Genomic DNA, 16,126 nt, shown 5'->3' on the forward strand with positions numbered 1-16,126 from the left:
TTCAGTCTGAGAGTCATTTCCCTCTGTGCTGCTGACCTCTGTCCTGTCCTGTGCTTTTCATTGTGCCGGGAGGGCCGTTTAAGAGAGAGGAGAAAGAGCTCTAGGAGGAAAGTACTGAGAAGGGCAACACTTCCCAGCATTCTGTGCATGTCTTCCACAGTGGTGCAGGGGTTCATGAGGGCCCCCTTTCCCTTAAAGGAGCCCCCCCAACCCACACATGTAGGGCAGCGTGTTGAGAAAGTTCATCTCAGCCTAGTGTTGGGGACTGTGGAGAATATTCAGCTTTAGCCAAAGCTTCACAGAGGCCCAATTAACAGTTATCCAGAAGCCACCCACTTAGGGTCAATGGTGGACTATTGAAATTAAAAATGCTAATATTATAATGCCCTTATACAACTCTATGGTGCAGCCATATCTGGAGTACTGTTCTGGTCACCATGTGTTAAGGACATTCTAGAACTGGATATTCCAGAAGGACAATCTAAAAGGTGCAGAAGAGGGCAACCAAGATGATCAGGGGCCTGGAGCACCTTCCTTATGAGGCAAGGCTACGGCATCGGCGGCTCTTTACCTTGGGAAAGAGGCGACTAAAGGAAGACATGATCGAGGTGTATAACATTATGCATGGAGTAGAGAGGGTGGACAGAGAGAAATTTTTCTCCCTCTCTCACAACACTAGGACCAGGGGTCATCCCATGAAACGGAAGGTCAGGAAATTTAGGACCAACAAGAGGAAGTACCTTTTCACACAGCCCATAATTAATCTATGGAATTCTTTGCCATGGGATGTGGTGATGGCCATCAGCTTGGGTGGCTTTAAAAGGGGCTTAGACAGGGCTATCAATGTACTAGTCTGGTGGCTGTGGGCCATCTCCAACCTCAGAAGCAAGATGCCTCTGAATCCCAGTTGCAAGAGGGAGGGCATGCCCTTGCCTCTTGCTTGTGGGCTTCCCAGAGGCACCTGGTGGGCCACTGTGTGATACAGGATGCTGGACTAGATGGGCCTTGTGCCTGATCCATCAGGGCTGTTCTTATATTCTTTCATTTTTATGTGGCCACCTCTAGCCTCTGGGTCTTGCAATGAGTCAATATTTCTTTTCCATTTCTATCCCATTAAAAAAAAAATTGGCATCAGTATGCTAGAGGATATAAAGAGGTTCTGACTTACTCTGAGTCAGAACATTGATGCATCTATGCCAGTATTGTTTCTGCTGACTGACAACAAGTCTCAAAGCTCAAGAAACCTTCATTTGTTTACAGGTAGATGCCAGCAATTGGGACCTTGCTCTCGTTCCACACTCCAATCATGTGTCCAACCCAGAGCTATGACCTCTCCCATTTTTATCCGCCCACAGACTGTCTTTCGTTGACAAGCACCAATGTCTCTGGCAGAAAGAGTGCACTTGACAATTTTGTTCCTTCTAGTCATCAGATAACCCTGTCTTCAAATGTATTTTTAAAAGTTTCCTACTTTTGGAGAGAGAGGCTGAATAATAAACCCTAAACATCAATATAGTCAGTTTAAAATATACATGGTTTGGAAGTGGGGGGCGGGGGGGGAGTAGAGAAATGCAAAGTGTGACCCTTTTTAAAAGAGCAACAAGTGAAACTACTCAATCTTAAAAAAACAAAGAAAACTTCTCTCCAGCTTTCAAACTGTGCTGGGTCTGTAAATATTGAACACACAAGTGAATTTTAGCCCGTTGAAAAACGGGCGCTAGTAATGCCTTCGGCCCCTGCCGCCTTGGACGCCGCCGCCGAACCGCCCTCCCAGCTGCCCGATCCCACCATTTCTACAGGAAAGAGGAGCTCGCTAGCAGAGCTTCTCTCTCTGCAAAGGCTCTTCTCAAACTGGCGCTTTGAGCGGAAAGGGCGTCTACATCCAAAATATTTGTCCAGTGTGGCTTACTACAGTGAAAAACCAAAGAGAGGCAGCATGATAAAATGAAACATAAAAAGCTGCATTGTTTTGAAACACACAAGTTTAAAGTCAGCATAAGTAAATGAATGAAAACCTATGATACTAGCCAAACACAGAGTTACAACTACTATGACTACTACTACTACCCACAACAATATTTATATACCACTTCTCAACCAAGCAATTCTAAAGTAGTTTGCATAGAAAAACAAAGAACAAACCAGATGGTTCCCTGTCCCCAAAGGGCTCATAATCTAAAAGAAATATATACTAGACACCAGCAACAGCCACAGCAGAGATGTTGTGCTGGGGTTGGGTTCCATCTTCCAATACCTCTTTATAGTTTTGATTCTTTTGGTAGCTTTCTTGGCCCTTAAAAATAGAAAGTACAGGGTTTGACCTTGAAGCGCAGAATGTTGCCTTGAACCAGAGTACCAGACTTGGTTCCGATATCTTACTCTTCGAAGCAGATATTACCCAATTCTATATTTTGCCCTTTTCTCCTTTTAAAAACTGGTGCAGAGGATTCAGTTGGCATTAAAACCGTAAACATAGTTTTGGATCCAGGTTGCGTTTATCATGAATGCTGCCATTTATGATGTACGCCAGTGCAGTAACTCGTCCCCTAACATTTGATATATTCTCTCTCTCTCTCCATAAGAATACAAATTTAAGTCCTACAGGTAGGGAACGGGGCTACTCCAATCACTGACTCACAGTCACGTTAAGTTATGCATAAGGAGCAGTATTGAAATTATTTGGACAAGATTACTTCTCAAATTAATTTCAATGGGAGTTCTTGGTGCTAATTTTCTGATGCCTGTCAGTCAGGCTGAGGGGAGGGGCACTCTGAGCTTCAGCACATGGCCAGCCAATCAGAAGCAGAGGAGGAGAGTATAACCCTCCTCCTTTCCCTTCTGCAGCAGACATTTCATTCATTCATTCATTCACTTAGCTGAGGATTCATCGGCTTCAAGCTGGCAATCCTCAGATGGGGAACCGAAAGAGTGATTACCATGTGGGGAGGCAGGAGGGCTCTGAGTACCCCCTGGGAGCCCTTCGAGTACCCCGAGGTGTACTGGTACTCTCTCTTGGGAACCCCTATGCTAGAGGAAAGGCATTAATAATGGTTTTAACAAATTGAACTGATCAATTACCAAATAAAAAGCTGTAAAATGCTCAAGTTTGTTGGACTTCGGAGGCAAACCATACAAACGCAAACCATAGTTGAATAAACCATACAACTAGTCTTTGAATAGACCGCACCAGTGAAGTAAATGCAGAAATGTGTGTGTGCGCGCGTGTCTGTGTGTGTGTGTGTGCTCACGTAAGCATGTCCCTGCATTCATTTGTGAAGTGTTGGGAGGGCCTGCTAGCTGTTTGATATGGGAGGTCAGCTGGGTTCTAACACTTGCGTTTTCATTGGCACTTAAAGCGTTAGCTTGCTGATCTCTTGCTGATTGTTGAAAGCAGAGTTATCTGCTAGAAGTAGGACCCCCTCCCCGCACACACACTTAAATGTGTTAAAATTCAGGCTACTTTTAAACACTAAAGTGTCCTTAGGAATTGTGTATTTTTGAGCAATTTGTTCCGCTAAGTGCTGAAATTACATATGCTGCCAGCGAGGCGTTGACTGAAGCACTAACTGAGAAGGGAGGTAACAACATGAATGGACTATACAAGTCTTATTTTTCCGACAGGCACATTAGCCCCATCCCATTCAGGGGCGTCTCCAAGGGGTTCTGGGCACCGGCTGCAAAATATTTCCCACTCCTGCTTCTGCTCCATCCACCAGATTGGAATTTTACAGCAAAGTGTCAAGACAGTACAGTCACGGTATAATTTGGCCCTGTCGCTTGAATTCATTATGCTCAAACTTTAAAGAAGCCTCATTCACGCCCCCCTCCACTCCAGAACAAGCAGCAGAAGCCAGTGAAGCTAGGGAGGGAGGAGACTCCTCCAGCCTCCCAGGAGCTGGGCCTATCCCTTGGCTTCCTTCCTGGCCAGGAAGCCCACATAAGTGGCGCTGTGGCGGTCGCCCGAGGAGGGATCAGGAGGAGGAAGTCCTCCCATATCCCACAATGCCCCATTTGGACAGCAGAAAGGCTTCTTTCTCTGGCCGCACTGCTGTCAGGGTTCTATGGCTGTCGCTCCAGGCGGCTGTTTTCAAAGCCCTGATGCAGCACATGGTCAAAATGTGCAGTAGAATAGTCTCCTTTTCTGTCTCATCTCACTTTTTGCCCAGGTAGTCGATCTGAGCTTCTCAGGGCTGCAGCTGCTGGGTCAGGAGACCTCCCAGTCTCCCAGACGACGCGGGCTATTTAGGTAGGACTACAATCTCTTGTAGTGCTCACACTTCTAGTTTCCCATTCAAATGCAACCAGGGTGGACCCTGCTTAGCTAAGGGGACAAGTCATGCTTGCTACCACAAGACCAGCTCTCCTCTCCTCTCAGCTTCTCCTAACTGATTCTCAGTCGTGAGAAGAAACTTACTATTTTTTAAGATGAATCTGGCCCATTTTCTGAATAGGTTTGGAAGTGTCGTCAAGTGAGTTTCATTAAGAAGGGTAAATTAACTAACAGCATTAACTACCTTGCCTCTTCAATGTATAGCAAAATCTCTGCCCCTCTAATAACGTTCTTTGTCACCACTTTGCTCCCCCAGACTAGTTGTTCCAGAGTTGTTCCTGACCCCCCCCCCCATTACCCTGTTTACCTGAATCAAAGACTAGGTTTTTTACCCCCAAGTTTGATGTGAGAAATTGTAGAGTTGCCTTAAATTCAGAGTCCTCTTTTGTAGGGGCGTAACTAGAATAGGGCAAGGGGAGACAGTTGTCTGGGGGTGCACTGCCTTGGGGGCCCCCCCAGAGGCAAGTCACATGACTGACTCCCCCAGCCACGCCCCCGCCCGGGCTTCCTTCAGTTGTATTCATCCTCCAAAACTGATGTGACTGTTAAGACCTGGAGCTACCAGAACAGCAGGTCTTTCTCGAGTACCATTAAATGACTTGCATCGTCCACAATTTACAAAATCTTTTAAAAAATAATTTAGGATGATGCTCTATTGTGGCACACGAGAGAGAGCGAGAGAGAGCGCGCGAGCTTCATGAACTGAGCTTCAGTAAGTGGGAGAGGGGCATTTTAAAATCTTGTCTCTGGGTCCACTCCATCCTTGCTACGCCCCTGCTCTTTTGGGTAAATACAGATATAGCCTGTATTTTTAAAGGGGGGTCATCTTAAACTCAGAGTTGTCTTCTGTTGGGGTAAATGCAGTATGTTTTCCTCTGCTGTCCCTTTGCCTCACTGTGGGTTAGTCAAGAGGCAGGGCAGGGCAGGAAGGGAGACATTATTGGACAATATGCCGAGGAAGATTGCCCTCTTGGAAGCGCATTAGCACCAGTCATGATTACCTAAATGTCTCTGGCAAAGGTTAGAGGCTTCATGAATAATGCTTTCAGCTCCCTAACCGGAAACTCCTTGAGGTAAAATAATCAGCAAGTTTGATGGCACAGATAATAGGGGCATAATTACAACAGAGGATACTACATTGGGAAGGAAGGACACAGATTTAAAGGTCGCCTGGTACTGAGGATGCTGATGCCTAAAATGTGGTTGAATCGGTGCTGACTTGGTAGGGCATTGTGAGTTTTTAATCAGTGGTGGTGTTTATAATTCTCCCCCCACTGCCTTTAAAAAAAAAAAAAAAAAGGAAGGATAATCGGACACAATTCCGGGTGCTGCAGGACGGGTTTTCCACCTTTTAATTTTAGTTTATTTGTATCCCCAAACCCGCATCTCTGGGCAGTTTACAGCAGACCTCGAAGAAATTAAAACAGGCATTGGAACACTGAAAACAGTTTTAAAAGCCACAATTCTATAAAATCTAGTTGAAAGCTTGAGTGGATAAATATGTCAAAGCAAGCTTTGAAAAAAGAGCTGGTTTCGGGAAGAGAGCATTGTTCTCTTTGCTAAGCTGGGTTCACCTTTGTTTAACTGAGCAAAAGACACCTTTTTAGGTAGTGATTCTGTTATATTTAGCAGGGGGAGAGCAACTGGCCCTATCCAACCCCAACACAGCATCTCTCCAGTGGCTGTTGTTGGTATATCTGCTTTATGTTTCTTTTTGGATTGTGAGCTCTGTGGGGACAGGGAGCCACCTTATTTATGTATTATTTATTTTTGTATGTAAACTGCTGTGAGAAGTTTGGTTGAAGAGCAGTATATAAAATTTGTAGTAGTACAGGTTGAGTATTCCTAATCCGGACATCCGAAGTCCGGAATGCTCCAAAATCCGGAAACCAAATGTGTGATGGGCTTTACGTTTTCATTACATTTACAGCTATCTCTAGTTATTGTAAATTCGATGCTTATTTGTTTTTATACTTTAAATAAAACCTGAAAAAATAAAATACAGTGTACAGTAACCTTTCATGTTTAGACTTGGATCCCATGCCCAAGATAGCTCATTACAGTATGCAAATATTCCAAAATCCGGAAGAGTCCGAAATCCGGAACACTTCTGCTCCCAAGCAGTTCAGATAAGGGATACTCAACCTGTAGTAGTAGTCGTCATAGTTGTTTGCATTTGGATGGGTGACTACATGTGAGCGCTGTAAGATATGCCCCTCAGGGGATGGGGCCGTAGCTCAGTGGAAGAGCATTTGCTTGCTTGCAGGAGGTTCTGGGCTCACTTCCTGGCAGCATCTCCAGGTAGGGCTGGGAGAGACTCCTGCCTGAAACCTTGGAGAGCCGCTGCCAGTCTGTGTAGACAATAATGAGCTAGATGGACCAAGGGTCTGACTCAGTACAAGGCTATTGGTACAACACTTTTTTTAAAAAAATGGGAGTTAGAAAGAGTGCTCACCAGAGGAGCTTGGTGGCTGTTTTGTGCATTTCCTCCTCTAGCTTTCTTTGCACAGGAGAGGATTAGGCGCCCATATAGTTTTGGGAGCTGTAGCTAAGGGTGGAGAGCTGGTCTTGTGTTAGCAAGAAAGTCTATTTGGAGAGTGGTGGTAATGTCTCATCAGGCACACAGACACAGAGCTGGCTTTGCAGTAGCAAGCATGAATTGTCCCCTTTGCTAAGCAGGGTCCATCATGGTTTGTATTTGAAAGGGAAACGACATGTGTGAACACTGTAAGATATTCTCCTTAGGGGATGGGGCTGCTCTGGGAAAAGCACCTGCCTGCTTGCATGCAGACGGTTCCAAGTTCCCTTCCTAGTCTCTCCAAGATAGGGATGAGAGAGACTCCTTGGAAAAGCTGCTGCCAATCAGTGTAGATTGTGTCAAGCTAGATCAGAGCCTGCTCAGTTTAGGCCCCCCAGCTGTTTTTGAATTACAGCTCCCATAATCCCCAGCCACAGTGGCAAATAGCCAGGGATTATGGGAACCGCAAGCCAATATCTGCAGGAGGGCTGAAGTTGAGCAGCCCTGAGCCAGTTGTACCAATGTTTGGTATGAGGCAGCTTCCTATGTTCCTAAGTGCAGTGTCTCAAAGCTTTAGTTCGGGTACCCCATGTATGGAGCCAAGAATTCTGACCTCTGGAAGTAACTCTTGCCAAAGCTGTTGGGGAACAAAATGCAAGCTAAAATCAGCCTTGCTTAGTCCTGGTCGTTGAAGGAGTAGCCAAGAGTGGGTTAAGATTTTACTTTCTTGCCAGTTTAATGAAACTGAAAAATTCCTTTCTTGCTAACCCAACTCTAAACCTTCTATTCAAGTTTCCCTCCAGTCGCTTATTTGCAGACTCCCTGTTTCAAAGGTCTCGCTATTCCGGAAGCCTCTTGGGGATCTTTGCATACATGGCCTTTTCTTCTTGAACTCGTGTGTAAACCTTCTTGGATCAAAGAGACCTGCATTTGCTTAAGACCGTGGTCCCATTCCCGTTAGAGATGTTTGATGTATACTTGTGTATTTTTCTTTAAAAGAGACTGTACTCTGTGCTGCATTCTGAAACAATTTCCATCTCAAACAAGTTGCTTTCTGCGACTATCTGAAATGAATCCAGTACTTGGACGTGTGGCACGTTTGACATTCCAGCACAGTATTTTGACATTATCTTTGTGTGTGTAATTAATAGCTCCTAATGACTGGCTTATTGTTTCAGCCATCCTGTACGTTACAACAATCACATTCTGCAAATAAAAGATAAAAGGATGCTATCAGTAATGGCTAGAAAATCCAGAGGGGGAGCTGTATGTGTTGGTTTTTGTTGCGACAGACTAAATTTTGCAGTGACTTGAAGAGACTGACAAATTTATTGTTGTGATAGAGAGATAGATTGACCAGATCAACGATCATCATGTTGGGAATTCTCTCTGGTAAGAGATACTCTTCTAATATAGCAGAGTGCACAGAGGCACAACACAGTGGAGTCTGCCCAGGCATGCGTGTCTGCTGAGAGCAAAATAACTTGGAGCCAGTTCATAATTTCAAATCAATATAAGGAGTCTTTATTGGTGAACTCCATTCTAGATAGGAAAGTGGAGAGATAGGATCTCTAATCTGGCTAGCTAGCTGGATGCACGTGGATGCATCTCTGCACACATGGTGCAGGGAGAGAGAAGCTTGCATGTTGTAAGGGAGAAGGAAGGGAAGGGGACGAAGGAGGAAGTGGCTGGAAGTAAGTAAGTCCCTGAGAGTAGCAGTCTGCATACCAAAGGGATAGTGTCAGAGCGGTAGAGAAGGGATGACAAATGTCTTGACCTCTCTAGCCCTCTGACTCACTAGTCTGTCCCCTCTGTCACTGAGACATGAGACAGTGCAAAGTCCTTCACTTCCAACAGTCATCCAGTTTTTATTGTTGTGTACACAGTCATAGGGGGAGCAGGGGAAAAGAGCAACTGTCCCTATCTATCCCCAGCACAGCATCCCTCCAGTGGCTGTTGCTGGTGTCTGTCTTCGGTTTCTTTTTTAGATGGCGTGCCCTTTGGAGACAGGGAACCATTTTATTTTATTTTTTATATCTATAGAAACCGCTTTGGGAACTTTGGTTGAAAAGCAGTATATAAATATTCATCATATTCGTATGCATAGGCCAGAGTCCAATCTGAAATGGGGTCAGCAGTTTTATTTATCGATCAGATTTGTATACTGTTCCACGCTTCCATCTCTGGGCCATTTGCAAAAACATAAAATAAAACACAAAAGTAAAAACCTTAAAACAATTTAAAACCACAATTAAATTTAGACGCTTGGGTGAAAAGATAAGTCCTCAAGGACTCTTAAAAAAATGGGCAGGCTCTTATCTCAACAGGGAATGCATTCCAGAGACTTGAGGAAGCAACAGAGAAGGCCGGTCCCTGTGTGGCCACTTGATGGGCTGGTGACAGCAGCAGACTGACCTCTGTGGATGATCTCAATGGGCTCTGGGGCTCATGGCCAAGAAGATGTTCTCTTAATTACAAGCATTTCAGGAGAATAATTGGGCGGTGGGGTAGAAAAGATTCTGCTCCCTCCATTCAAGAATTCTGAATTGGCCCATCGGTAAGGCTTCTAACGGCCACCGGGAATTCCCGATAGTGTTTCCACAAGAGTGGCTAATCAGACTTATTGTAGAAAACTAAACAAGCACATTTTCCAAACCTAACTTTGGTTTTCTGTTCTTTCAAGGTCCCTGGAGATCTGAGCCAAACATCGGAAGACCAGAGTTTGTCGGATTTTGAAATGTAAGTTGGTAGAAAGTTTTTAACCTGGCTGGCAGGAAACGTTCTGTTGTGTTTGTTTTTACATTTATCCTGCCCTTTCTGCAAGGAGCCCAGAGCAGTGTTCATATTTATGTTTATTCTCATGTCAAGTGTGTGAGGTAGGTTAGTCTGAAAGAGATGTGGTTGGCGCAGAATTACCCAGTAAGTTCCATGGCTGAACAGGGATTTGAACTCGGGTCTCCCTGGTCCTAGCCTATCACTCTAACCACTGCACCATGTTGACTGTTAGAGCTTCAAGAGAATTGGGGGGGGGCACCCAATCAGATCTGCCATTTTCAATATTAGATTTTCATTATATAATAATAATAAAATTATAATTAGTAATTAATAAATTAATGAAACAGCCCGCCAAATCTGCATTGTTTTCATAACTCTAGTGCATGTTTGTATGCAAGCTGGAGTGAAAGAAGCATGGGGATCAATGACTACTGCTGCACAGAGTAACTTCTCAGAGAATCTCAGAATGTTCCATTTCAATCGATTAAATTTTGGTTAAGCCTGGTCTTCTTTCTGGCTGGTCTTGCCCCTTTAGTGTTATCAGACAGTTTCGTTTCCAAATGGAAATCAGCTCTGAAATTAAAATTGCATGACTTGGGCACGTCTCAAGAAGATCTTATCGGGCGAGGATTAGAACAAGCGCTTTGCTTTGTGAAGCAACGGCTCCGAGATATAGATTTGCAGGAGGAGTCCGCACGGTTACCCAAGGGAATTTACTTAGGTTCTCAGACTTTTAACTATAAACCAGCTGAATATTTAGACCAGATCTTGGCACCAAAAAGATTTCTGACCCTCGTGCGATTGAACGTTCTCCCTTCGGCAGTACTTGATGGTAAATTCAAATGACTTCCTTATGATCAGCGCTGTTGTCCCTGTGGCTCAGGGGATATAGAGTCTATCACCCATGTTATTCTTTATTGCCAGTTTTATAAGGACGCTCGCACCAAATTTATTGCTCCTATTTTAGCCACTTATCCTGGTCACTCAGACCAATTTTATTTGGAAATTATGCTGGCCAACTTTAAACCTGTAATTTCAGATAATGTGGCAACGTTTTGTTTTGTGGCATCGAAGCTCCGTAAAGACTGTATTAGTAATTTGAACCGTTTGTGATTTTGTAAACTTTTGACATTTTTGACTTTTCTTATTAATGTTATTAATTGTTATTGTTTGTTAATCTGGTCTGTGACCGCAGTAAACATACTCTTCAATTTCAGTCGGTTTATTTGCTAAGCCATGGCAAAAATATTTGCCTCAAAAGTTGGACAGTTAAAAGAATAGCATTAAAAAAAAAATCACGGGACACTCAAAAAACCATGAAGGTTGTGCACACGGCCTTGCTGGGGAAGGGCGGCTGGGCTGTGGGGAAGGCAGGAGCTTGACATCACACACAAAGGGGGCTCGAGATAGCCCAAGCGAGCTCCCCCCTTCTCATTTCAGGCAGCGTGTGTTGCCTGCCTGAAACTGAGAGCTGCTGCCTGCCAGTGTAGAGAGTACTGAGCTCCATGGACCAATGGCCTGACTCGGTATATGGCAGCTTCCTCTGTTCCTAGTTCTACATGTATATATCCCATTTCCTGTTTCCGATATGCTTGTATCCCATGGGATGTATTTCTTGTACCTGCACACAGGATTGCAGTTATTTGGTATTCTGTACTGGAAAGATGAGTCCCCTTAAGTGGCACAGCGGGGAAATGCTTGACTAACAAGCAGAAGGTTGCCGGTTCGAATCCCCGCTGGTACTATATTGGGAAGCAGAGATATAGGAAGATGCTGAAAGGCATCATCTCACACTGTGCGGGAGGAGGCAATAGCAAACCCCTCCTGTATCCTACCAAAACAACCACAGGGCTCTGTGGGCGCCAGGAGTCGACACCGACTCAACGGCACCTTTTCCCTTTCCTAGAAAGCTGAATGTTTTAAGTATGTGTCTCTTCTTCTCCTTCTTCTTTTAACTCAGATCAAATCGAGCTCTCATAAATGTCTGGATCCCCTCAGTCTTTCTCCGTGGAAAAGCGGCAAATGCATTCCATGTTTATCAAGTAAGTGTATGCAGCCTTCAAGACTTATTTTGGGTTAGCTGGACTCTAAAGACCACCTGCATTTCTTGAATAATGTACAAACCTTTGGGCCGTTCCAGTGTGTTGTTGCACATGGGGCTCCAAAGCAGGACTTGCCATTACATGAAAGAGACTCAAGGGCTGTTCTCACAACCCTGTTTAGCGGGGGGGGGGGGGGGAGCAACTGGCCCTCTCCAGCCCCAGCACAGCACCCCTCCAGTGGCTGTTGCTGGTGTCTGTCTTAATGTTTATTTTTAGACTGGGAGCCCTTTGGGGACAGGGAGGCATCTTTCTTGATCAATTTATTATTTCTCTATGTAAACTGCTTTGGAAACGTTTGTCGAAAAGCAGTGTATAGATTGTTGTTGTAAGCAAGGTCAGAGGAAGGCCCAGCCAGGCAGGGGATCTGTGCATGCTCCTGATGGGCGATTGTGTATTTGCAAAGATTAAGACAGGAGGAGGGGAGAGTGATTGGTTGTGTGGGATCCCGACGCCAGGTAAGACCCGAACCTTTGATAAAATGCTGAGGACAGAGTATGGATTGACTGTGCCCATCCATTACAGTAGTTTATCTGGGATGGAACCAGTGCTTGGACGATTGTTACCCTTGTTAACTTAGGAAAGAGGCACTTTTCAAAGTGGTGATTCTCTTATATTTAGCAGGGGGAGAGCAACTGGCCCTATCCATCCCCATCACAGCATCCCTCTGGTGGTTGTTGCTGGAATCTACCTTCCATTGCTTTTCAGATTGTGCGTTTGGGGACAGGAATCCATCTTTGACTATTATTATTTTTTCTATGACAACTGCTTTGAGAACTTTTGTTGAGTGCAGTATATAAATATTTGTAGAAATAATAATAGTAATTGTGGTCCGGTACTGTTCTGTAGAGTTTAGTAGCATTAGTAGTGGTGGTGGCAGTGTTAGTGGTAATGGTGGTATTTTTTATTATTTTCCTGTTTCAACTGCTTATTATTTCTTGTTTACACAGTGAGATGGTGTTATTGACTGGTTTGTTTTATCTAGACATCGAGTCCTTCCAGGGACCTGGGGTGGCTGAATTTTATTATCAGTATTGTTGTTATTATTATAGATATCGTCGCAAAATATAGGCTGTTCCCAGTAAAGCTGCTTTTTGTAATTGGCTGATGGTGATTTCTGTGGCCCCTATGGAGTTGAGGTGCTCTTCAAGGTCTTTTGGAATTGCACCTAGGGCGCCAATAGTAATAGTACTACTATTTTGGTCTTCTTCTGCCACAGCAAGGAGTGCCTCTCCTCACCTTGAAAAGCGTGTAAGGCGCATGAGGAGAGAAGAGGAGGCTACTGCAAGCAAGGATGGGTTTGGAAAGGGGGTTGGCCGCCATCAAAGTCATTGGGCACGGCGGCATTTGGCGGCCTGCCCTCAGCCACCGCAGTCTCTTGGACTGTCCCAGGACTTATGTCTTCTTCATCTCTCTGCCTTCCCCTCCCCTCCTGATGGCATCCCCGATAATGCTCTGATGTTGCAGCACGCAGCTGGGGGCTTGTCAGGTCAGGCAAAGTCCAAGGCTGAGTCCATGAGCCCAGGCCCAGTTTGGGCCATCAATACCATCTCAGGGGACGAATGCTCATAAGTGATTATTTATTTGCTTCATTCATCTCCCACTCTTCCTCCAAGGAGCCCAGAGTACATGGTTATGTTTATCCTCACAACAACCCTGTGAGGTAGGATAGGCTGGGAGATACGTGACTGGCCCAGAGTGAGCTGCACGGCTGAATGGAGATTTGAACTCAGGTCTCCCCAGTCCTAGTCCAACACTCTAACCACTACACCACACTGGCAATGTTTACTCTCCTAGACTGGCAGCTTTTTCTGCATTATCACCTCTTCCCTGGCAGCATCTCCAGGTAGGGCTGGGGAAGACTCCTGCCTGCAGCCTTGGAGTGCCACTGCCAGTCAGTGTAAGCAATACTGAGTTAGATGGACCAAAGGTCTGACTCAGTATAAGGCAGCTTTCTATGTTACTCATTTCGAAGTTTGTACAACTGTGTGTGTGTGTGTGTGTGTGTGTGTGTGTATGTATATATATATAAACCCACACTTAACTGCTCATTTAGCATCTCAGAGAAAGTTGATATGCAACATAAGGACCGTTCAGTTCTTTCCTCATTTAGAAGGAAAACAACAACAACAATCTGACACGTTTCTCCTGACAAGCCATTTGAAGAGATTAGGTGAGCGGAAGTTTACAGCATCACTCCATCCCAAAATGTTAAAATTCATTCCCTCTAATGTGCATTGTAGCTGAAATGAATGACAGAGGTTTTCTCTCTGATAACTTAAGGGTATTATTTGGGAATCATTTCCACCTTTGCACGTCGTTTTCTCTTCTGCATTGTGCAAAAAGATTCCCTTGCAATAAATGGCCCTTAAAGTCAATCTCATTACACAAACTAGAATAACGCTAAGCGAATTAAATGACATCATGCATCTAGCTTAACAGAAAATAGATTTTTCTACGGGAAAAATCTCTCTTTGAAATGCCCATTGAAGTCAGAGTGATTTTCAGCCACTTTGAAGCAATAGAAGAAGATAATTGGAAGCCATTTTTCATTCTAAACAGCCAGATGGATACATCATAGAATCTGCGTTTACCTATATACTAATAAGGACCCTGGGATTTCCACCCACTAACAGTGTCATTGGGAAACCCATGGCTTATGGCCAAATTTGAAGCAATTTATGTTAGCAAAAGTTACTTGTAGTACTGTATGAGTGCTGGCTGGTACCATCTGGGAGAATGGAAGTTCATTGTGAGTTTGGACAAGGTCTACACCCCTAGAGATGGAAAACAGGCAAGAACACTAAAACACTTCCAACTTTCAGTGTGTTTGCATGCGATTATTGTCCTGCAGAGTGTGTTAAAAGCGTTTAAAAGTTTTTAAAAAGACCAAGAGGTCATTCACATAATCAAAAACTGTTGTACCCAGGGTTGGAAGCTGTGTGTGCTCCCAATTTTCACTTTATGGAAGCAAGGCAGGAGGAAAACCTGGGTACATAAGAACAACCCTGCTGGATCAGGCCCAAGGAGGCCCATCTAGTCCAGCATCCTGTTTCACACAGTGGCCCACCAGATGCCGCTGGAAGCCACAGGCAGGAGTTGAGGCCATGCCCTCCCTCCTGCTGTTGCTCCCGTGCAACTGGTATTGAGAGGCGTTGTGCCTCTGAGGCTGAAAGTGGCCAACAGACTAGTAGCCATTGATAGACCTGTCCTCCATCAATTTGTCTAGGCCCCTTTTATAGCCATCCAAGCTGGTGGCCATCACCACATCCCATGGCAAAGAATTCCACAGATTAATTATGTGTGGTGTGAAAAAGTCCTTCCTTTTGTTAGTGCTACATTTCCCGACCTTCAGTTTCATGGGATGACCCCTGGTTCAAGTGTTGTGAGAGAGGGAGAAAAATTTCTCTCTGTCCACCTTCTCTACTCCATGCATAACTTTATACACCTCGATCATGTCTCCCCTTAATCGGCTCTTTTCCAAGGTAAAGCGCCCCAGACGCCGTAGCCTAGCCTCATAAGGAAGCTGCTCCAGGCCCCTGATCATCTTGGTTGCCTTCTTCTGCACCATTTAGAATGTCCTTCTAGAATATCCAGTTCTAGAATGCCCTTTTTAAGACATGATGACCAGAACAGTACACCAGCTATGGCCACACCATAGAGTTGTATAAGGGCATTATAATATTAGCATTTTTATTTTCAGTCCCCTTCCTAATTATTCCTAGCATGGAATTATTTTCCCCGCCACAGCTGCCGTGCACTGAGATGACACTTTCAATGAGCTGTCCACCATGACCCCAAGCTCTCTCTCCTGGCCAGTCACCGACAGCTCAGATCCCATCAGCGTATATGTGAAGTTGGTTTTTTTTGCCCCAATATGCATCACTTTACACTTGCTTATATTGAAACACATTTGCCATTTTGTCACCCACTCCCCCAGCTTGGAGAGATCTTTTTGCAGCTCTTCGCAATCTCTTTTAGATTTCATGACCAATAGTTAAGTGTCAGCTGAAAATCTGGCCACTTTGCTGCTTTCCCCAAACTCTAGATCATTTATGAACAGGTTAATAAGCACTCATCCCAGTATTGATCCCTGGGAGACCCCAATTCCCTCCATTGTGAAAACTGTCCATTTATTCCTGCTCTCTGTTTCCTGTCCTTCAACCAGTTACCAATCCACACATGAACCTGTCCCCTTATCCCATGACTGCTAAGTTTACTCAAGAGTCTTTACATGTGTAAGCACTAAGATATTCCCTTTAGGGGATGGGGTCACTCTGGGAAGAGCATCTGCCTGCTTGCGGGCTGAAGGTTCCCAGTTCCCTCCCTGGCAGCATCTCCAAGATAGGGCTGAGAGAGATTCCTGCCTGCAACCTTGGAGAAGCCGCTGCCAGTCTGTGTAGA

The 16,126-nt window shown here is 44.8% G+C and overlaps 1 protein-coding gene across 4 annotated transcripts in view; it reads left to right on the top strand.

Annotated features, from left to right (window-relative positions):
- Positions 1-16,126, top strand: part of SNX29 (sorting nexin 29) — a 195,765-nt gene that overhangs the window by 92,894 nt on the left and 86,745 nt on the right. For all 4 annotated transcript variants that reach the window (XM_053275828.1, XM_053275829.1, XM_053275832.1 and 1 more), the window contains exons 17-18: positions 9,532-9,587; positions 11,584-11,665. In XM_053275828.1, the coding sequence (XP_053131803.1) occupies positions 9,532-9,587; positions 11,584-11,665 (138 nt within the window). The remainder of the gene's footprint in view (positions 1-9,531; positions 9,588-11,583; positions 11,666-16,126) is intronic.

The sequence above is a fragment of the Hemicordylus capensis genome, chromosome 13, assembly GCF_027244095.1.
Source record: "Hemicordylus capensis ecotype Gifberg chromosome 13, rHemCap1.1.pri, whole genome shotgun sequence".
NCBI lineage: Eukaryota > Metazoa > Chordata > Lepidosauria > Squamata > Cordylidae > Hemicordylus > Hemicordylus capensis.